Source organism: Dermacentor andersoni, chromosome 8 (genome assembly GCF_023375885.2).
Source record: "Dermacentor andersoni chromosome 8, qqDerAnde1_hic_scaffold, whole genome shotgun sequence".
NCBI classification, from domain to species: domain Eukaryota; kingdom Metazoa; phylum Arthropoda; class Arachnida; order Ixodida; family Ixodidae; genus Dermacentor; species Dermacentor andersoni.
Genome location: NC_092821.1, coordinates 84,361,248 through 84,385,100, shown reverse-complemented (window position 1 = coordinate 84,385,100; position 23,853 = coordinate 84,361,248). Strand labels below are relative to the sequence as shown.

General features: G+C 46.3%; 1 protein-coding gene and 1 long non-coding RNA gene across 5 annotated transcripts in view; one reads left to right on the top strand and one right to left on the bottom strand.

The window, feature by feature from the left end:
* The window catches only part of LOC129386730 (uncharacterized), a 106,109-nt gene that overhangs the window by 28,496 nt on the left and 53,760 nt on the right, over nt 1-23,853 (top strand). For 2 of the 3 annotated variants that reach the window (XM_072289794.1, XM_055074891.2), the window contains 3 exons: nt 182-347; nt 16,730-16,845; nt 21,716-21,884. In XM_072289794.1, coding sequence (XP_072145895.1) covers nt 182-347; nt 16,730-16,845; nt 21,716-21,884 — 451 coding nt within the window. The remainder of the gene's footprint in view (nt 1-181; nt 348-16,729; nt 16,846-21,715; nt 21,885-23,853) is intronic. The other variant, XM_072289795.1, reaches the window with a different exon arrangement.
* The window catches only part of LOC129386731 (uncharacterized), a 99,474-nt gene continuing 78,512 nt past the window's right edge, over nt 2,892-23,853 (bottom strand). For both annotated transcript variants that reach the window (XR_011896075.1, XR_011896074.1), the window contains 3 exons: nt 8,399-8,475; nt 6,897-7,739; nt 2,892-3,908 (listed from right to left, as the gene is read on the bottom strand). This is a non-coding gene — a long non-coding RNA (uncharacterized lncRNA). The remainder of the gene's footprint in view (nt 3,909-6,896; nt 7,740-8,398; nt 8,476-23,853) is intronic.

The window sequence follows — 23,853 nt, the reverse complement described above, 5'->3', positions numbered from 1 at the left end:
GAGAATGATGTATATCAAGCGATAATAACCAAAGTCGCTGCATCTCAAATAACATGGGCCACTCATTTTCATGGCTTTAAAATAAGCCATGAAGACTGCAGATGTATTATTTTGTTCTGTATCTTGGGCGCTGCCCGGTCCTCGAAATAATGGCTCTGCTATATTGTTTCCTTGTTCGCAGACAGCTTGGCGATTTTGTCACTGACATCGGGAAATCAGATTCCCTGAAATGGGCTCAGGAGAAACTTTGGGCAAACAACGTGTACCACTGGGGCGTCATGAATATCTATCACGTTCTATATTTTCAAGACCCGGATATCGTGAAGAAAGCGCTCGAGGCCTTGAAGGTAAATTCGTGACATTTGATGTGCTGTCTAAAACTTCACTTCAGCTTGAATGTTTAACGAGATGCTTCGACTCCAATGGCAGGTTACTAGGCGGTGACTTGAGGTAAGGGCGCTACATTCATACACCAATACAAAACTCTACAATGTCAAACGCCTTTTTGACAGTGCGGTGGCGGCCTTCAACTTCTGCGAACTTCATAGTTAATATAAATATTGCGCGCTCGATTGGGAATAATGAAAACATATTCACCAAACCAAAGGAATTGTTTAATAAATAGGCGCAGTTTTACCAGAAATGTGGAGCCTTCGATTGCGATAACAAATTAGTTGACAGGTGTACCAAGTAGGGAGAGTAGTACTCTCAACTGTACAAAATTACAACCAATCGCTCAATTACCAATATAACAAGCATGTTGTCGCCCGCGCACAAGCAAACATGAACACATCTCACCCGATGACATCAGAAACTAGCTGCCGAAATGTTCGAGTGGGGAAGCGCGGCAGCGGCAGCGAGCGAATTGACCTTCGCGCTGCCTATAGCTTGAAGACGAACTAAGCGGCGAAAACAACGCGGACAAAGCTATCAGCACTCGGCGCCTCTCTTCCATCACAGATCGCGTTCAACATGAATGCCGGAGCAGCCGCGCGATACGCTTCAGCCGCTGGTGTAGAAGACACCTCTCTCCCTGCGCACGCTGCCTTTTACGCTTGAGATTGCGAAAGGTACTGTGCTGACAAAGGCGGCTCACACTGTCAGCGCGCAAACCCTTTCATGCTGTCACGCGGGATGTGCCGGCCAGGGCAAGCTGGAATAGGCGACATTGCTTCGTGTTCCCATTGAATTTGTGCAATACGAGCTGCTGCACCCACCAGCTTTTTGGCTGTACTTCTTGTTCACAGCGTTCACCCAAATTTGTTGTCGCGGCCTTTTCGGTATATTTACCGCTGCTGCGGACCAGGTGCATAGACCACTGCATCTAGTGTCACTTTGATTTTTTAGGCAGCAGCCATGCAACTACCGCCCGTCAGAGCTTTCGGCCTTTCCGCCGCCTGTATTTTGTTTTCATTCGTTCCATTGAAGTGTGCGTGCGCTTTTTATGCCTTCTGAACAGTCCGTCTACAGCCTGGTGTTTCCTCTGCTGTCAAACAGGGCCTCATATTCACATCTCCTCCCATTACCAACTGATGAGTTAATTGCTGAATGCCAACGCAGGGGCGTCTGCGTCGGCAGGCGTTTGGTGTGTTGCGACACCACGGACCCGAGCACACGAGGATTGGACCCTCCCGCGTGTAGCCGTGCGCGGCTTAGCCGTGTCCGGGGAAAAGGGGATCCTGGGGGTTGAGCCAATGCCGGGTGTTTGGACCTTTACGGCCCCTCGGCGGCGGCAATACAACCCTTTGGCCTCGGCTTCACGTAGACGGCACCCCCGGACTGACCCCCCCGGGGGAAATCGGTAGTTGCCTTTTCCTGTCTCTCTCTTCCTCTAATCTTCGTCTTTCTCTCACTTTTTATCTTTCCTGTCTTCTCCTAGCTTCCACTTACTTCCAATTTTTCCAGGCAGCAAGGGTTAACCTTGTGTGAATAGCCAACCTAGGTTATTTCGTATTTGGTTATAGTGGTAACGTACTGCTGGCGTTTGCAGGCCGTGTTTTACGGATCCTGCAGCGTCCCCTTGTAGGACTCCACGGTGGGTGGCTGGCGTTACTGCCGAAATTACATTCTCTTATGGCTTTTCCTTTCCCCCCATTACCTGATCGCTCCCTCAAGAGGGGGCGCACCGATGATGTCTTTGAATTTTTTGCCCGCCAAAAAGAAACTTTTCCTCGTTTCCATGTAGTGCACTCTGAAACACCAGGCAAACCCGTGCGAACAATCTCTCCATTCCTCGTGTCCAAGTCTCTTACCCAAGTTTTTGGTACAGGTTATAAAGCATCCAGGATGGCAAGCGGCGATCTCCTCTTGGAGCTCCGCAACCAGAAACAATATGAAAATCTACCCAATCTGGTTTCATTTGGTAACTCCAAAGTAACAGTAACTCCTCATCGTACCATGAATACCACCCGTGGCGTAGTCTCCGATGATGATTTATTGGAGCTGACTGAGGCTGAGCTCTTGGAGGGCTTCAGCGAACAGAATGTCATAAATGTCAGAAGAATCAAGATGAGGCGAGACGGAAAAGAAATTGCGACCAAACACCTAATACTCACCTTCAACTCCAGTGTCCTGCCCGAGTCAATCGAGGCCGGGTACATCAAGCTTCGTATAAGACCGTATGTGCCGAATCCCTTGAGATGTTTCAAATGCCAACGTTTTGGCCACAGCTCGCAGAGCTGCCGAGGCCGCCAAACATGCGCCAAATGCAGTGCCCTTGAACACGCCACTGAAGCATGTAAGAACTCTCTACACTGTGTAAACTGTGACGGGGACCACGCCGCGTACTCGCGGTCGTGCCCCTCCTGGAAGAAGGAAAAAGAAATTGTGACTATAAAAGTAAAAGAGAATATATCGTTCAAAGAGGCACGAAGGCGGGTGGCATACCTGCCAAAGAAAACCTTTGCCGATGTGGCGCGTGAGGGGGCAGCGTCACAACGGCCTCCGGCGGCTGTCCGACCCACAGTCAGTGAGTCGGCAGTCACGCCTTCTGCCCCCACGGTGGTTGCAGCTAGCGCTGCTCCGCCAACCGAGCAGATGGAGCCATCGACCCCAAAGGTGGGCGTAGCCGAGGCTGCCCCAACCTCCGAGGCCCCCTCCAGCGCTGGCGACGGCCAGCGCAGCCAAATCCCTCTGGGAGCCCCATCGACCTCCGGGCTGGTGGGCGCAGGGGTCTTGCCCTCCAAGGCGGGACTCCCTCTGAAAACTTCCCGCTCGCAAGAGCACGTGTCCGGCGCCTCACAAGAGGCAATGGACACTACACCCATTCTCAAGGCGCACCAAGCGCCTAAGGAGCGGCGAGGCTCCCTCGAACGCTCCAGAAAGAACAAAACCCCTATTACAGGGCCTCGAAAGGGTTCTGTAATCTAAGGCATCCCGTCCGTTTCCGTAAACACAGCACTAATTTAATTTGAAACATGGATACACAAATCATTCAATGGAATGTCAGAGGTCTACTTAGAAATCTTGATGATGTTCAAGAACTCATTCATAAACACAATCCAAAAGTGCTGTGTTTACAGGAAACACACTTGAAATCAAAATACACAAACTTTCTTCGACAGTATGTTACATTTCGCAAAGATCGCGATGATGCTGTCGCATCATCGGGCGGTGTTGCAATTATAATTCAAAAAAGCATAGCCTGTCAACGTGTACAGCTACGAACGGCCCTTGAGGCAGTGGCGGTTCGGGCTATTCTGCTAAACAAACTTATCACTATTTCCTCTCTTTATATTCCCCCACATTATAAACTAAGCAAACATGAATTTCAGACCTTTATTGATGAATTGCCAGAACCCTATGTTGTTCTTGGCGATTTCAATGCACATAACTACCTGTGGGGCGACCCTCGTTTAGATGCGCGAGGACGTCTTGTCGAACAGTTCCTTCTTTCTTCTGGTGCGTGTCTGTTGAATAAGAAGACACACACATATTACTCTCTTGCAAACAGAACCTATTCTTCCATAGATCTTAGCATAGTCTCCTCGTCTGTACTGCCTGAACTTGAATGGGAAGTTGCCGACAACCCTTACGGCAGCGATCACTTCCCTATACTGCTAAGATCACCGAAAGAAAACGAATATCCACCGCACGCTCCTAGGTGGAAGATTGAGACAGCTGATTGGGAGAAATTTCGATCTCTTACTAGTATCTCATGGGCTGACCTGTCTTCCTCAGGAATTGATGCTGCAGTCGAGTTCTTTACAGCATTCATATTAGATGTCGCATCAAAATGCATATCAGAAGTAAATGGCTTGGCGTGCAAACGGCGTGTCCCGTGGTGGAACGACGATTGTTGGATCGCTCGTAAAAATCAGAACAGGGCGTGGGGGTTGCTACGCGCTTCTCCCACTGCGGAGAATCTTAGCAATTTTAAAAAAGTAAAGTCCCAAGGTAGGCGAACCCGCCGACAGGCCAGAAGAGAAAGCTGGCAAAAGTATCTATCGAGTATTAACTCGTTTATGGATGAGGCCAAGGCCTGGAACAGAGTAAATAGGATTAGAGGGCGGCAAACACATTCACTCCTCCTGGTAAACACACAGGGAGATACACTGCAAGACCAGGCATACTCACTTGGGGAATATTTTGAGAGCGTGTCAAGTCCAACAAATTATACACAATCCTTTCTCAAATACAAACAAACAGAAGAACGTAAGCCATTAAAAAGGAAAGGTCGAGAGAATGACCCTTACAACCGTCCTTTTTGCATTGCTGAATTGAGAGCTGCCTTGAGCGTATGCAACAGCTCTGCACCAGGATCTGATAGAATCATGTATGAAATGCTCAAAAAATTACACGATGACACGCAAGTTACATTACTCACACTTTTCAACACCATCTGGGATGCAGGGTACCTTCCAACCGCATGGAAGGAAGCTATTGTGGTCCCTGTTTTGAAACAAGGCAAAGACCCTTCCTCAGTGGCAAGTTACCGCCCGATAGCCCTCACAAGTTGCCTTTGTAAGGTATTTGAAAAAATGATTAATCGGCGACTCATCCATTTTCTTGAAATGAGCAAAATGCTTGATCCTTATCAGTGCGGCTTTCGAGAAGGGCGGTCCACAACCGATCATCTCGTACGTGTTGAAGCAAATATTCGGGAGGCATTCATACATAAACAGTTCTTCCTATCGATATTTCTCGATATGGAAAAGGCGTATGACACAACGTGGCGTTACGGAATCTTAAGAGACCTGTCAGAAATGGGCATCCACGGTAATATGCTCAACGTAATAAAAAGCTACTTGTCAAATCGTACCTTCCGTGTGAAAGTCGGCAATGTGCTGTCACGTCCTTTTACACAAGAAACCGGTGTGCCCCAGGGAGGCGTGCTCAGTTGCACACTTTTTATTGTTAAAATGACAACGCTTCGTGCTTCCTTACCACCAGCCATTTCGTATTCCGTCTATGTGGACGACATTCAAATAGGCTTCAAATCCTGTAATCTCGCAGTATGCGAGAGACAGGTACAGCATGGTTTGAACAAGGCGTCAGGGTGGGCAGAGAAAAATGGTTTTAAAATCAATCCTCAAATGAGTTCTTGTGTGCTGTTTACAAGGAAGAGAGGCCTAGTTCCAGATCCTTGCTTACAAATGTGTGGACAACAGATACCAGTAAACAAAGAGCACAAATTTCTAGGTGTCATACTTGACTACAGACTCACTTTCATCCCCCACATTAAACATCTTAAAGAAAAGTGTCTAAAAACAATGAACATAATCAAACTTCTATCCCAGACTACGTGGGGTAGTGACAGGAAGTGCTTAATGTATCTCTATAAAAGCCTCATTCGATCACGACTAGACTATGGCGCAGTGATTTATCACTCTGCCGCCCCGAGTGCACTAAAGATGCTAGACCCAGTCCACCATCTAGGAATTCGACTGGCCACTGGCGCTTTCAGAACGAGTCCTATACAAAGTTTATATGTAGAATCAAATGAGTCGTCACTTCATCTGCAGAGAACATACATCAGCCAAACATATTTTCTGAAAGTCCACTCAAATCCCCAACATCCCTGTTTTAATACCATTAATGACATGACATATGCTACACTCTTTTGAAATCGTCCCTCCGTAAGACAGCCTTTCTCGCTGCGTGTGAGGGAGCTTAGTGAAGAAATGCACGTTCCACTCCTCGAGCTTCGCCTAATGCATCCAGCCAAGCTGCTACCTCCTTGGGAGTGGCAGCTCATACAATGTGATATATCTTTCGTGGAAGTCACAAAGCATGCTCCAGAGATTGAAATCCAGATGCATTTCCGGGAACTCCAGCACAAATACTCTTGCACGGAGTTCTACACAGACGCATCAAAGTCACACGACGGGGTGTCCTATGCAGCCGTCGGTCCATCCTTCTCGGAATCCGACGTACTGCATCCGGAAACTAGTATCTTTACGGCTGAGGCCTACGCACTGTTGTCGGCTGAGAAGCATATCAGGAAATCAAAACTCCAGAAAGCAGTCATATATACGGACTCCCTTAGTGTTGTGAAGGCCTTGATGGCATTCTCTAACCACAAAAATCCGGTAATTAACGAACTCTATTCTGCTCTGTGTAAAGCGTATGTAGGTAATCAGCATGTCATCATATGCTGGGTGCCAGGTCATAGGGGCATCGAAGGTAACGTTCTGGCGGACCAGATGGCCACGTCAGTTGCATCATTTTCTGCTAATCCCACCGCTGCAGTTCCTGTCACAGACCTGAAGCCCTTCTTACGGAGGAAACTACGGAACCAGTGGCAACGCCTATGGGACGCGGAAACAAATAACAAGCTCCACGTGATAAAGCCACAGTTAGGATTCTGGCCTTCCGTAACAAAATCACGCCGGACAGATGTCCTATTCTGTGGTCTAAGAATAGGACACACATTTGGCACACAACTTTTTACTCACCGGAAACGAGCCTCCAACCTGTGGTAGATGCGGGGAGAGGCTGACCGTCCTCCACGTCCTTCTGGAGTGTCGGGCAGCCGAATCTGAAAGAAACATTTTCCCTTAGCATACCGCCAGCACATCCCCCTTCATCCAGAAATGTTACTCGGCCCAGAACCGCTGTTTGACTCCAGCGCAGTCCTGGGCTTCCTGAAAGATGTTGTCTTGCATGTTCTTAGCCCCACATGTTCGTAGCGGGTCCTCTCTTCAGAGGATACCGCTGTGATAGCTCTTTCGTGTAGCACGCACCTCTAGGCCCTTGTGTTTCAAGGGCTCTGGCGAGGCAGCAGTGCTCCAAGTAATTTTACTATCTTATACATTTTCCATTTTGCATCATTCTCCTACGATGGATTTTAATGGTCAGAGTTTTCTTCATTAATCATCGCCATAATTTTATAGCACGTAGATTTTACGCAGTTTACAGCGACTATTTTTAGGCCACTTTACAGCCAAGTCACATCTTCCATAATAAATCAACATTAACACTTGTCATGGCGCTCTTTGGCCAAACCTGGCCCTTGCGCCACTAAACACAACACATCATCATCATTGCTGAATGCGACAACTGTTCGGCCAGGTTTAGCCGTTGTTGAACGTCGGTATATTACCTGCTTGTATTGCAAAAACTCAGCCGTGTACAAATGGTTATATTACCAGCTTGTACAGAACATTTCAGTGTTGTTCTCAAAGTGGAAGACCTTTATTTGTAGGGAGATTATAATATTCCAACCGTAGGCAAAAATGAACGGCGAAAAGCCTGCCGAGGTCTTGCCCGCTCACAAAAGATACCGCCCGTAGCCTTGCCTAAAAGAGAAAGAAAAAAAATATGAATGGAAAGTAACTATAGGAAATTTCTATTGAATAAATGCACATAGCGCGTGCTTGTCTTAAAGTGCTATCACATTCAGAAATCTACACCCACTAAGGACGTACCAATATCGTCGAACAAATCTGTTTTAAAACAAAAACAGAGCACATGCCGTAGTTTGTACACCCGTCCACAAGATATTACGGACCATGAAATCACAGAAAGAGCTGAATATTTCCGCAACCTCACAATGAAGGCTGGTATTTGTATTTCGGGCGTAGGCTAGAATTTGCTAACAACATTGTCGCTTACAGTTTTACTGGCTACTGCTACAGTCTGCTCGGGGATTGAACGTTTTCTAAGACCCCGTGGTCTGCAAACTTTTGTGGCCGGGTGTACATGAGGATAAAGTGCTTTGAGAAATAATTCTGGTATGTAATGAATAAACAGTTGAACAACGAGAAAAACTATTGAGAAAAGACTGAATTTTAGTACAGTTAATGCAAGTGTTTACGGATATGCTATGAAGTTAGTAGAAAGAGGAAACGATTGTTAATCCCGTTTCAGTGGTTTACTTTTTAGTGTACAATCAACACTCAATTCAAGAGAGCTTAATAATTCGACAACCTTGTACTGAATAGCTTGCTTTCCATACCTAGTCCGGATTCTCTTTGCTTTCCGAATGGAGCTTCTGGAGCCATGTCTCGTGCAGACGGTGTATCGGTAGGCAATCTGTACCTTAAGGTCAATGGTATGCTCTGTCAGATTGGAATTGTGCACTTTTCCATGGGATAAAATTTCACATTTAATAAGAAAGGAACGGGTTCAGCGGCTACCTTTACAGCATCCTCATTATTTTCTAGAATACAAAGTACGCTATTTTGCAATATTATCATCCTGGCCTAATTGGCTTCAGTTGTGGTTTCCCGAGCCAACATATAAAAGTTTAGCTTAAAACAATGTATAATGCATTAATTTAAGTAACCAAACAGGAAGCAAAAAACTGTATTACTCAAACATCCTACAGAAGAAGCTAAATCAATTACGAGGTGATTCACATGTGGCGTTCACAAAATGAGTTGATTGAACCACACCTTCAAGAACTTCTGCGTGTACACTTGCAAAGTTCAAGCCGGTTGCCCCCTTGATAAGTTCACATGATTTTACATTCTAGCGGGTATGCTCCTTATTAACCTTAAAAAAACAAGTCCAGCTTTTTATTCAGTTTTAATTATTTAGTTGTGAGGTAGCCAGAAATGTATTTAGCCGTATAATTTTGCTGATGCTTCTACTTTCCGCATTGTGTAACCTGTAAATTTATTTACAGATATTTTAGGCCCTCGCCGTGCCCAAGCAAGAGTGGGTACTTCAATAAACATGAGAGTGGTACAAACTATAAATATTAATAAAGGCAAACTCAGTCACTGTAGAAAGGCAAACGTCACAGAAATAGTATTTTTTACAACGAAGAAACGAGAGAGAGAAAAAACTCAGGTAATCGGTCATGTAAACAATTAAATCTCGGTAAATGGCATTCTCCCTGTCTTTTGCTAATTAGTCAAGTGCCGTGCAACTCACTACAGTGCTCGGAAATTTGTTCCATAAAATATTGCCTGGTGGAAGGACGATTATTTTCGGAGTTTACCCTGTTAAATGGATGGCGGATGGTTTTACAGTTGTTAGATCACATATACCGCATTAGCACGTTGGCGGACATAGATCAGCAGCTCGACAAGTTATGACATATCGCATCGTTTGCCTTGTCAGTGCATCATGACCATATGAACATTCTTGAAAATTGTAGCAGCCCATTTTTACATAGTGCTGCTACCTCTTCCACAAAGTATGGGTTTAGAAGCGTAGACTGTTGGGCCAGTTGGTGCATCTTGTAGTGTGGTTGAGCAGAAATTCGGGTGGGAAGAAGCAGAGTGGTCAGAACTGACGCTCAAATGAGCGTGCATACCACGAGCGTCTGTCCTGTCCGCACCGTTTCTTCCCACCCGTATCTCCGCTCAATGACACTACACCAAACAATAGCATGATCGCTTCAAACTTTCGAGCTCTAAAGTCATCGTTGTAGCAAATGACCTTGCACCTAACCAACTGTTGTTTGGCTTTAAAGAGAGTGTAGAAAAAAAATTAGTTTTTCGCTAACCCTCTCACGAAGTACGACTGATAATGGATACCAAAAAGTAATATAGCTCCATTTTAACGTATAAGAACGAATCATGGCTATACCTTCTTCGGACTCGTTGCAACGGCCGCCTCGAAAACGTCACTGTTGAGGCCGATATAGTTTAATTGATTGGTTGATTGAAAACAACTTTATTTGCAGAACATTCGTAGAACTCGTGGGTGGGCCGCCTATTCCGGTAGCCCACTGGTTACTGCTGCTGAGCTGGCCCTCCCCACCAGCCAGTGCCGACGGTCAGGATCATCGCTGAGCAGAATAGCCTCCCACTGCTCTTCTGAGGGATTTGGAATGGGGTCAACTATGGGATTAAATTGGCAAGCCCACACCATGTGGTAGAGGTTAGCTATCTCTCCACAGTGTGGGCATTGCGGGGAGTATAGTGTAGGGTACCACTGGTGTAACTTAGCTGGCGTTGGGTATGTATTAGTTTGTAGCCTCCTAAGAGTGTTTTCTTCCAACTTATTGAGGGATTTATGTGGTGTTGGGTACTCCTTCCTGGCTGTTCTGTATGGTGCGAGATTGTCAGCATACACTGCTAAAGCAGTTATGTCCCAGCACTCTTCACGGTCATCAGGGAAAGACGCCCGGTATAGAAGAGCTCGGGCATGCCTGTGAGCGGCTTCGTTTCCTCCTGGTAGTTCCAGGTGACCGGGAAACCAGATGACTGAGGCTTGGCTGGGTGGACGCTTAGTCAGCAATGACAACCCTGACCTGTGAATTAATCCATTATTGAAGTTGCGACAGGCGTTCTGGGAGTCAGTGAGCACATCGGCGTTGGGGTTAGTTGCTATAGCTAATGCAATAGCTGCTTCCCCTGCGTGAGTAGGGTTGGAAGGTTTCATCGAGGCGCAATTCACCATCGATCCTGAAGGCGTTGAGACCACAATAGTCATCACTCCATTCTTTGGCCCTGCGGCGTCCACATAGAGGGTGTTAGGTTGCTCGTCCTATTTCTTCTGCAGGGCTTCCCCTCTTGCTTTTCTCCTTTCGATGTTATATACGGGATGCATGTTCCGCGGAATGGGGTACACGTTGATGCGTTTCCTCACATCACGTGGTACCTCTTCCCTTTGGTCTATCGTATAGGGCAGAATATTATGGATCTTTTCGAGCAGATCTCTACCTGGTTTTGTGAGTGCGAGCCTATTGAGTTGTGAGAGGTATTGTGCTTCCCTTATCTCTTTGAGTGCATTATGTACTCCTAGAGCCATGAGCTTTGCCGTTGGCGTAGAGTTTGGTAGCCCCAGTGCCGTCTTGTAGGCCTTCCGGATAAGTGTCCAACTTTTCAATTTCCGACTTGGAGAGGTTAAGGAATGCCGTCCCGTACATTATCCGAGAAATCACGAAAGCCTGCACTAAGCGGATGGCGTCCCTTTCCTTCATGCCATGGTGCTTATTATTGATACGATGTATCATCCGGAGGATTTGCTCGGTGGATGTTGTAGGCTTCTTCATAGTGGTAGTGTTCTGTCGCCCCTGCGGGATATACAGCCCTAGGATCTTGATCTCCGTGGGTTTCGGTACTGAGTGGTTGTCTATATACACCGTGATGTTCTGTGCCAGGGGTGTCCTCGGGTTCTTCAGGATGAGCAACTCGAACTTTTCCGGCGCACACTGAAGGCCTCTTTCCCTTGCGTACTGGTCCACCGTGTCCGCTGCTGCTTGAAGACGCTCCTCGATCTCGGCGTCACTCCCCGAGTTGCACCAGACAGTGATATCATCCGCATACAATGTTTGTTTGATACCCGGGATTTCGGAGAGAAGGCCTCGGAGATCTTTCATAGCCAAATTGAACAAAAGGGGTGACAGTACCGCCCCTTGCGGAGTTCCCCTGGGGCCTAGAGTGATGGGATCTGATTTTATTCCACCGAAGTTTATAGTGGTTTGCCTTGCTGATAAGAAGTTTTTGACATAGTTGTAGGTTCTGGCGCGAGAGTTGGTGTCGGCGAGGCTTTGAAGAATATTTTTATGCAGAACGTTGTCAAACGCTCCTTTCAAATCAAGTGCTAGGATGGCCCTTGTCTGTTACTTGGGGGGAGTCTCAAGGAGATTCTTGTACAGGTACAGGAGGACGTCCTGGGTCGATAGGTGAGGGCGAAAGCCGAATTGAGTGTTAGGTAGGAGGTTGTTCTCTTCTAAGTATCTACTGAGTCTCGTGTTGATGACCCTCTCTATGAGCTTGCCCAAACACGAGGTCAGCGATATCGGTCTTAGATTATGCAGTTTAAGGGGTTTGTTCGGCTTCCGAATGAACCGAAACTCGGCCGTCTTCCAGGATATTGGTAGCGTTCCTGTAGCCCAATGCTCCTCGTTGAAGCATTTCACCAGCGAGGTGATGGAGTCGTCGCTGAGGTTAAATAAGAGCTTTGCTGTTATTCGATCTGGACCTGGAGCTGCATTTTTTCTCATGGCCGCTATTTCTGCCTTGATCTCTTCTTTCGTGAGTGGGATGTCCAGCTTCGCATTCGGCAGCCCAGAATACTCCGGTTGTTCCACGACTGGGTCCGTGCACAGATACCTGGTCTTGAGCTTTTCCATCAACTCTGTGTCCGTACCCGGGATGGTGTGTACAATCTTCATGAGCCTGTCTTTAGTGGCCGACTTGCTGCTGCTGGGGTCGATTAGGACACGCAGGAGCTTCCAAGTCCTTGACACACCTAGCTTCCCCTGAATACCATCGCAGAGCGTATTCCAGTTCTGTCTGGCCAAGGATATGGCGTAGGATTCTGCCTTTTTGTTTATCTCGTCTATTTTTTCCCTTAGTTTGCGGTTAAGCCGTTGTCTTCGCCATCTTTTTGTCAATGAGTGTCTTGCTTCCCATAAATGTAGAAGGTGCGGTTCGACCGCCGGGCAATCTTCTGTCGTAAATGCTTTCAAATCTTGCACCTCACCCTTAATCCATTCCTCTAGGTTTCTCTAGTGTTTGCAGTAGATGCCCGGGCCTGTCTCCACTTGTCCCAGTTCGTAATTCTTGCGATACCTATTTTGCGTTTGCACGCGTTTGTGCTTATCTCCAGAGAGAGGATGAAGTGATCGCTTCCCAGGTGCTGTTCGGTATTCTTCCAAATCGCGCTGTTTGTTCTTGGTGAACGTCAGATCCGGACACGTGTCTCTACTAACACTGTTTCCCAGCCTCGTAGGGTAAGTGGGATCGGTGAGGATCGATAGCCCTTCTTGCGTCACTACTTCTTCCAGTTTTCTGCCTTTTGGTGTCACCGCCGGGTAGCCCCATGAAGGGTGCGGTGCGTTGAAGTCGCCCCCAATCACGCAGGGGGCATGGCCCGCTAAGCTCAGAAATTTTTTTATGAGGGTACCCAATCTTGCGTGCCTGTCTTTGGGAGGGCTGTAAACATTCAATACATGCGTGCTTGTCGCTCCTCTTTGGAGAGGAAGAATAGTAATATAGCAGTGCGCAATATCCGGCTCAAAAGGGTCGTGCAGTATGGCAGTGTATAATAGTTTGTGCACTAACGTGGCAGTTAACTGGTCTTGCTGATAAGTCATATAGTCTTGGAGTTTGATAGGTATTAGGTGGGGTTCTTAAATTAGAATAGCTGCCGGTGGGTCCGATTCCTGAGATAGTAGGAGATTAAGAGCCGCCTGCTTTCTCCTGTAGCCCCGGCAGTTCTACTGCCAGATCTTTATTCTAGGTTTGGCTGGCATGGCGAGTCCGTATCGGAGGGCTCGTCCACTTGCATTGTACGAGCGAATTTGGACTTATGTCTTTTATCCGCATGTTCCTTCCGAAGTGCAGAAATTGCCGTCTCCGTGTATCGTCTGTTGTTTGCAATCTGCTCTCGAATTTCTTGGAATTGGGCGTTCACGTAAATTGGAAAGGCTCGAAACTCCTCCTTGAAGGATCGGAGTTCTTGGATAATTTGTTGGTAGACCTCGCCTAAGGCAGGCTGGGCGCTAGGTACCTGCTGTGTTTGGCTTTGAGGAGTCGGCTGAGTTACCGGCGTTATTGCATTAGTAGTGGCTCGCTTAAGCTCTTGGTTTTGGATTGTTAAAGCGCTGAATTGTTTTTTAAGACTTTCTATCTCTTTTTTGAGTGCTGCCAACTGCGTGTTATTATGCGGGGAGGACGAGGGGAGGGGAGGCCACTCTGCAAAGGTCACCTTCGAATCTGAGAGCTGACCCGAGGACGTCTTCTTCAGCGCCCCGGTGGTCTTCGTGAGGTTCTCCTTCCCTTGTTCTTTACCCGCCTCCACGTGACTGGCGTTCTGGTTGGAGCCGGTTGCCCGGCGTTTCGAGCTCGAACGGCCGCCAGAGGTGGAAGGAGAGTGGGAGACTGAAGACGACACTCCTCGCCATCGCTGTTCAGGCTGCTTCTTCTGCCTCGGCCTGCTCCTACCTTCTTCAAGTTCCGTTGTTGATGCCGCGTTTGATGACGTGGTACTAGCGTTCTTGTTCAGCGGTCGGTGGAATTTCTCCTTGCAGTCCCTTGAATAAGTCTTGTGCGGACCCTGGAACAGCGCGCAAACGGGTGCGCACTCGTGCGTCTCATCTGGACTCGGCGTTCCACAGTTCTGGCAAGCAGCCCCCTTGGGTTTCGGGCAGACGTCTGCTCGGTGACCTGGCATTCCACAGTTGATGCAAGCCGCCCTCGTTTTCCGTTAGATGTAGCAGCGGTGCTCTGACATCCCGTAGTTGACCGTGTATGGAACTTTCTGGCCGGCGAAGACGATGACTGCCGACGTAGTCTTGCCAGAACGGTGCGCTCCCAGGATTGTATGGCTGGGTGAGGAGACGTCTTGGAAGATAGAGTCATCACCCACTTCAGGCTTGATATCATGTATTACACCCCTGCAAACATGCTCTGGCAAGGCAACGTAGGCGGTGACTGTTATACTCTTGCCGTCGAGGTGCAGACTATTAAGCTTGGCGAGGCGGAACGCATCTTCCTCACAGTGAGTACATATCATTATAATGTTCTGCTGGCTAACAACGCGGAGAGTTGGCTTTTCTGGTAGCGGTGTGTTGAGGGCCGCTTGGATCCCTAATTCGAGATCGAAGGAGGGTGGAGCCACAGATTGCAGATCCACCGTGGTTTTAGGTCGGATGATGACCTTGTATGGAAAATTCTTTAAACTCGGTAGACGTGGAGGTCTCGGTACGGGACGCTCTCGGCGTTCTTTCTGCTCCGGCTCTTGCTTGGGAGCTGTGGATTTAGCTTGCGCCGCTCTTTCGTTGTTGCGCTGGGACCATATGTTCCAGCCATGGCTGTTGTCTTCCTTCGGGAGATCCTGCGGGGGCATCAGGTGCTGCTGGGATGTTGGTACATGACTGAAGTCCATCTCCGTTGGGTCGTAGCCTCTAAGGGAATTCATAGTTGTCGCGGTAGTCATGAGTGAAGCGGGGGCACTCACCGGCGAACGTCGTTAGACCCAGCGTTGCGCGAACGCCATGCCGCGACCCCGCGGGCGCACCTGCGTCTCTGCTGTGGTGAGACACCCAAACCGCTCGGCCGTTAGGGTTAGCGCTCTTCGCGTGGTGCTGAGAAGTCAGACAGTCTTTGCCGCCGAGAATATGGCACTCACAGGTTTACTGATGGTACCAGGCGATGCCAGGCGTTGAAGGGAACCCATGGATGGTAAATATACGGTGATCCAATATTGTAATCCGCCGCAATCGAAGATTGTCAACGGAGCCCATGCATCGAACGTCCGCTCTTGACACTGATGACGACGTACATTCGGACCGGCAGCACGTGCCTTTGCCGAAACACAGCAGGCAGTCGCGGGAGCGCAACCGGCGTCGACGAACGTGGGTGCACGTGTGAAATTCAGTAGACGGACAAGTTCACTGCGGTCAACGCTGTGGTGGTTCACGTGAGCTCCGTGACCTTGGCCAGTCACGTGGGCACTCATGATTCACATCATTCAAACATTATTCTCCTTTATTGGCGGGAATTTAGTAATCTAGAATTGTGCGATGCAAGCCGTAATGAATTGCGTGGGACACGATTGCGCAATAGGCGGTCGTTTTATCGACCCCTAAATATCGCTCATTATGCAGGAGTGACAAAAGCGCTGTCCGAAAATTTCGTGTCCGCACTTGTTTTGAGGACGTTTTTAAAAATGTTGATTTATTTATTTCATGCAATTCTGAGTTTAGATCATTGCCACACCTTGTGAACAACGTTAGTGCTTCAATTTACTACAACGTCCTCCTGAGACTAGAATCAAACTTGCTTACACAGTGACTTTCGAAGTCTGTTTTTATCGCTGACTGGTATGTTACCAGTGTGAAAGACCCGATTTTATTTTCTTTACCGGATGTTGTTACACTACAGGAGCAGCATTTCCGTCAACTGGGGCGAAGTAACCATCTCTTCATTTTATGGCATGGCTGAAAATACTTTTGTAGCCATGAACAAAAGACAAAGATGCAGCACAGTGTTGCTATAGTTGACATTCTTGTGAATTCTGATTTAGTTTCGTGGAATAGAAATTCTCTCATTCTTTGCTTCTGATCGCCTTTGATGACACAGTGTCCCATTTCACATCAGGGTCACTTTCCTGTAATGCTTACGGCAAGAACACGAATTAACTACAATTATACAGTTTGATATACATTAAACGTAATATCCACGAAGAATATTTTATTTACTCTCTTTATAGTTACTTTTGAGAAAAGTAGAAAACAATGCATACTGTTATGGAAGGGGTTTGACATGCAGCTGAATAAGACACTGGCCAATTTGCAGGATCTTGCTGCAGTAGAACATTCTTTTATATATATATTATACATACATATATATATATATATATATATATATATATCTTGCAGGCAGCGGCCCAGTTCTCCCAGCCTTCCTCAGTAAAAAGGGTGGCGTCATATACATTTCTCGGAATATATGCCTTATGGGGTCATAAAGCCTGTGAAACTATCGGCCTCCAAACGAAGTAAGTGCCGCAGTCTTACGTCATGAATTAAAATTACAGGTGCCGTTCTTACATCCTGCAAAGTGCACATTATGTTAAGACCTCTTAACAGGAATTCTGACGCTAACGGGCATTAGCCGACACATATGGAATAAAATATTATGCTGTTATGCACCGCCCAGAGTACGGCATGTACTACACCGCTGTGCTAATATGTTCAAAGTGAATGAGTAATCTCACGTAAAATCTATGACGCAGAGACTCGGGAAATTCATTGGCTGGCCGAGGTACTGCCACGCAAAAACTGATATCATTTAGGATTAAATCCTTTGTCTACCGCTTATCGCCACTTTTGCGATTATATGCACTTTGAGCATCTTAATCATAATGCACAGGATCATCAAAAATAAAATGTTCAAAGCGAAATTTCTGCGAATGTGCCAAAGTCTTTTTTTTAAATTTAACATCAACTGAATGAATTTCTTTTTTCGGATGTTTGATATTGAAAAGCCGTGTGGGGGATGCCCTTAATTTATTTTAAGAGAAGTTTAGTGGCTCTCTTGGGATGAGCTAGAACATTTGCAGCTTACTGCATCAATGAAATGGGGGTGCCTAATCTTGGCGTCAAGCTACACATTGATAATGTAAAGATATCAGGTATAAGCTTATCTACAAAATCAAGCAGTTGAGTGCATGCGTACGCTTACCACGCACTGAAATATGAGATTGCCCTTTGGTCATTCACTGAAGACCTATTTCTTGCACTTCTTAGTGATTCCTTGCAGAAGTTACAGAATAACAAACGGTTAAAAGCTTTGGACGCCGTTGGACAGTTCACAATACTAATAATGCACCAGTGTGGTATAAAGATATGAATAATTGGAGATACTTTTGCAAAGATCTGTCTTTCGATAATCCTTGGTAAAAGTACTACATGGGTTGTGTAAAACAAAAGCGGTGTTTTCGTTCCTTTAGGTGAGCCACGAGTTTAGGGTTGTTGTTGATAATACTATACCCTGAATGCGTCTGGTCTCTGCATGGCAGATGATGTAAAATGGAGAACTTGAAATGTTTTTGTTAACCTCATGAGTAACTTTTTTCTTAGCTGCATTCCTTAGCGTTGATTATGCCTGCCCCGCAGAAAGGATTTTGTAATATCCTGTACCGCAAGTTTTGTTTCTTTGTAATGGCTTCAAGCTTTTATTTTCAAACAAAGTTGGCACAAATGCAATCAAATAAACCATTTCAGGCTCTCAATATTCTTCATTCATTTTTATTACAGACAGCTGAATAAAAATAGAGTGCCTCTTGAAAAAAAAAGCGTTGCTATGGCATCCACCTGCAGAAATAAAATAAATGGAAGACTCAACTACAATTGACGTCTACGTAATGCGAATCTTTGAGGGAATTGTTGCAGTGGGCGAAGGCCTATGCGGGTCTGGCTCGTGGGACCCAAGATGCGTTTTGCCGTTATCTCAACGCATAGTGTTTTAAGGCGCCAAGAAGTGACAGCACTAATTAGGTTTAGCATATTTGAAGGCATAGCATGTTTAGCATATTGAAGCAATGAACGACAATCTTGTGGGCATCATTAAGGAGTGTGCAAAAGAAGTCGGTGGTAACTCTGTTAGACAGGATGCAACTAAGCTATCGCATTAGACGAAAGATCTGATCAAGAAACGCCGATGTATGAAAGCCTCTAACCCTACAGCTAGAATAGTACTGGCAGAACTTTCGAAGTTAATTAACAAGCGTACGACAGCTCACATAAAGAAGTATAATATGGATAGTATTGAACAAGCTCTTAGGAACGGAGGAAGCCTAAAAGCAGAGAAGAAGAGACTAGGAATTGGCAAGAATCAGATGTATGCGTTAAGAGACAAAGCCGGCAATATCATTACTAATATGGATGAGATAGTTGAAGTGGCTGAGGAGTTCTATAGAGATTTATACAGTACGAGTGGAACCCACGATGATAATGGAAGAGAGAATAGTCTAGAGGAACTCGAAATCCCACAAGTAACGCTGGAAGAAGTAAGGAAATCCTTGGGAGCTACGCAAAGGGGGAAGGCAGCTGGGGAGGATCAGGTAACAGCACACTTGTTGAAGGACGGTGGGCAGATTGTTCTAGAAAAACTGGCCACCCTGTATACACAATGCCTCATGACCTCGAGCGTACCGGAATCTTGGAAGAACGCTAACATAATCCTAATCCATAAGAAAGGGGACGCCAAAGACTTGAAAAATTATAGACCGATCAGGTTACTGTCCGTTGCCTACAAAGTATTTACTAAGGTAATTGCAAATAGAATCAGGAACACCTTAGACTTCCGTCAACCAAAGGACCAGGCAGGATTCCGTAAAGGCTACTCAACAATAGATCATATTCACACTATCAATCAGGTGATAGAGAAATATGCGGAATATAACCAACCATTATATATAGGTTTCATTGATTATGAGAAAGCGTTTGATTCAGTGGAAACCTCAGCAGTCATGGAGGCATTGCGGAATCAGGGTGTAGACGAGCCGCACGTAATAATACTGAAAGATATCTATAGCGGCTCCACAGCCACTGTAGTCTTCCATAAAGAAAGCAACAAAATCTCTATAAAGAAAGGCGTCAGGCAGGGAGATACGATCTCTCCAATGCTATTCACAGCATGTTTACAGGAGGTATTCAGAGACCTGGATTGGGAAGAATTGGGGATAAGAGTAAATGGAGAATACCTTAGTAAATTGCGATTCGCTGATGATATTGCCTTGCTTAGTAACTCCGGGAACCAACTGCAATGCACGCTCACTGACCTGTAGAGGCAGAGCAGAAGAGTGGGTCTAAAAATTAATCTGCAGAAAACTAAAGTAATGTTTAACAGTCTCGGAAGGGAACAGCAGTTTACGATAGGTAGCGAGGCACTGGAAGTGGTAAGGGAATACATCTACTTAGGACAGGTAGTGACTACTGATCCGGATCATGAGAGGGAAATAATCAGAAGAATAAGAATGGGCTGGGGTGCATTTGGCAGGCATTCGCAGATCATGGACAGCAGGTTGCCATTACACCTCAAGAGAAAAGTATATAACAGCTGTGTGTTACCAGTACTCAAGTACGGGGCAGAAACCTGGAGGCTTACGAAAAGGGTTCTACTTAAATTGAGGACGACGCAACGAGCTATGGAAAGAAGAATGATAGGTGTAACATTAAGGGATAAGAAAAGAGCAGATTGGGTGAGTGAACAAACGCGCGTTAATGACATCTTAGTTGAAATCAAGAAAAAGAAATGGGCATGGGCAGGACATGTAATGAGGAGGGAAGATAACCGATGGTCATTAAGGGTTACGGACTGGATTCCGAAGGAAGGGAAGCGTAGCAGGGGGCGACAGAAAGTCAGGTGGGCAGATGAGTTTAGGAAGTTTGGAAGGTCAACATGGCCACAATTAGTACATGACCGGGGCAGTTGGAGAAGTATGGGAGAGGCCTTTGCCCTGCAGTGGGCGTAACCAGGCTGATGATGATGATGATGATGATGATGATGATGATGATGATGATATTTGAAGGCTCTTTTTACAAAACTAGCTAAGTCAGGACGATGCTCGTCCTCGTCTGTTTCTCCATCTGACGCGCTATCGACACAAAGAGCTCGTTGAAAAAGGAGATCCTTGCAAAATGCTTCGCATGCGTGCGATCAACTTACACTCACTGCGCATGATCTGCCAGCGAGACATCAAGCGTCAGGTCAGCAAGAACAGGAGTGTCCGGCCTATGACGCACGGCAGCTTCTCAAAAGCCATATTGATCTCTAGAATTATTTCGGGGTTACACGCACTTTCTTCCGCGGCAGAAAGCTTTTATTTTATTGCAAGGGGAGGTGATGCACGATAACTATCCAAACCACGGTTCCTTTCTTTTTTTAGTTCGCGCCATTTTGCTTGGCAAAAAAATTGCGCTAGGAACGCTAGATGGATGACCAAACCTCGTTTTACTCAGAGAGCAATGCTTTGAATTAGTCCTCTACCTCTCCATTTGCAGAATGTCCTAAATTTGCCCATTTTTATTGCAGCAAATTTTTGAACACAATTTTCCAGATTCGACAAAAACTAATGATGACGATGGCCGAAGCAATAGAAAGCATCAAAGAATATGTTCAGTCACCAAAAAAGAACAAGAACACGAATGCAAGGCGACAGCAGAGCTCAAGCGCGCGGCTTGTCCCCGGGAATCAATGCGCAAAGTGTAATCTGGACAAGCACGACAAGGCTTTTGCAACATCGGTATTGAAAACTGCAGCGAGTGCAGCTGATGCTTGCTAGTTTAAAGGTTAGAATGCGGCATTCCAAACAGAGTACCACTATCGTTGCTTGAATACTATTTTGGCAGAACACTTACGATACCACGTAGTCTTTTGCATCCTGTCTCATGGCATGTAAACTAAGCATCCCACGATATAACACTCTCATGTAAGACGCGCTTGTCGGACGTAAGTAAGAGGGTTACCATAGGTTCCCCAGAAAGAAAAAAGGAAACAAAGAACGAAGTGATGGGTAGCGATTTGTTCGCATATCGCCACTGCACTTCAACTGTTTATTTGTGGACTAATAAGCAAATTAATCCACGTACTAGGTATATGTGCTTACGTTTTGCCGCGTTTCGAATTACATTAAAAATATTACTAAACGTCATCGCCGCTGGGAGGTTGGTCTTATTTTTTTTTTTTTGAGGGCATCGCAATTATCAAATTGTGTTTCTTTTCTTTCGAAATCGCGTGTTGCATGTAATTTGCAATTGAGCGTATGACTTTCACTTCTGTAAATTGTTGACTAAGTAGCTGCTACAAAAATGATCAACAATTTCCAAAGGCAACTAATAACATACTCTCCTGCTCGTTTAAAGGTCTGTCTTCTCACCGGACATGATTGTCGTGCTTGGACATCTTTCGTACCAAGAGAACAAGTTCAAAAGTTTCGCCTACCAATGCTATGTATTTGCGCCCAATCTGCTTAATTTGGACGTGAGTCTGTTGCATGTCAGAACCCAGCTCGCCCACTACTACCATACACTCGTAAGTACATAGCATGAAACACCTACCAATTGCAGAGAATGTTGGCGCAAAATAAATGTGCGCGGAAACCACCGACGATAATTAGCAATGTTAGGCAATACCCTAAAGAAATATACTTGGCTATAGAAAAAATTATCTTCATTTTTGTTGCAATGAGCATATCAAGCTGGCGTTTCTTATTAATTAATACATGCTAGTGAATAGTGGTGGTGTTCCCAAAAAGCGGCTGCGCTGTATTTCGCCAGAGCGAATTGCCACCAATCAATATGTGGAGAGGAAAGGCGGCCAGCCGAAGGCATAGAGGCACTACGCATGCCAAGCTTTGTGTGTGAGGTCCCTGAGCCGTGGACAGGCACGCCGTTAGTGATACTATAACGGATTGTACATTTAGGCAAGGTAGTGTTTTGACGAAAACTGCACGAGTGGCAGCGTGGAACCCGACGGCTATTCTCCTTTCTTGTCACCGCCCCAGAGGACGGTGGCAGAACTGCAGTGCTGTCCTTCCTGAATGCTCCATGGGATCATCAAAGGTAGAGATCATCATGGTAGAGCGCCTACCCCGGAACCGCGATGGTCCCGCGATCGAGTCCAGGACCAGGACGAATTTTTCTTAAGCTACGACGATTTTATTTCGAGCATCTCGTACGGGTTTCCTTTGTAGCAATAGCTACGTATGAGCGGATCTCTGATTTTCCCTTTATTAGTTACTTCTTTTCACCTTGAGGGTTTCCGCAGAAGAATTACATCAAAGCCATTCAGATGATCGAAATCTCTCGCTCACAGCATCCCCGTCGGAAGGATGTTTGATACAACTAGTTCGTGTCCAGTGAAGAATGCGGCCCGCAACTCGGCTGCACCGAAAATGTACCCATTCTCTGTCCAACCACCGCCTTACACCACCCACAATCACAAGAAAGGGTGAAAAAAGTTGTCGTGGTTAAACATTTTGCAGAAGCCGTGGACAAGCATTGTCCATGTAGGGGAATATCCCGAAGGAATGATTGAGGGAACGAACGAACGATCGAATTATCAAATGAGCGAATGAACGAGTGGGCGGGTGAAAAAAAACGAACGATAGAGAAAAAGGAGACGAACAAACGTTCGCCTTGCGGGGTTTCGACCACCAACCTTAATCAACCGCAAAAATGGCTCCAAGAGCCAAAGAAATAGTATTGCATTCAAACCGAGGCAACAAAAGTTTCCCTTAAATAGGTACGCTGAGGATATAGCGGGAATGTTGGGGCAAGGACTCAGGCAAGGCAGCTGCCGTTTCCCAGTTGGAACAACACTTTGGTCGCTATAGGCCTCTTGGAACACTCGCTCGACGAGAACCGCCGTAAGTGGTAATGCAGCCAGCGCACATAGATAGTGCTGGATATGAGGCGGAAGGAAAACCGTCGTTCTTTGAAAAGATAAAGGTGCTCTGGACCATCTCTGGGGCTTGGTGCAAAAATGGATTTTGGTGAGAGCACACCCTGCTCTGAGTATATCAGCCAAATTGTGCACTCTGCCGTGGCACCTGGCGCTCACAGCGGGAGCACGAAATCACCTTTTTTTCGAAAACGGCCTCTCTTACACAGAAGCCTCTCCTCACACTTTTTGGGCTGTTATATATTGTCAAATAACAGATTCCTATACTCGGTTGCTGTTGACCAAAAGCTGCCGCCATTCAAGAACCTTTTTTGGATCAGTGCGCTTCTTCGTATTGTTCCTATGTCATTTAATAACTCGACAGAACTCGACAGCTTTAAGGACCCGATGTCGCGAAAAATGCGGCACCGGCGTCCCTCGTCCTGCGTATAGCGTAGGAGGTCGTTCTCCCTGAAAGATTTTCGAACCAGCCATACCCATGCTCTCCATGCGGAGCAAGGACGCTGCTGAAATAACTGAATTGCTCAAGCAAAAATACGTATAAAAATTGTAAAGTACGACGTACACACAACCTGTGGACATGATAGCGTCAGACTGT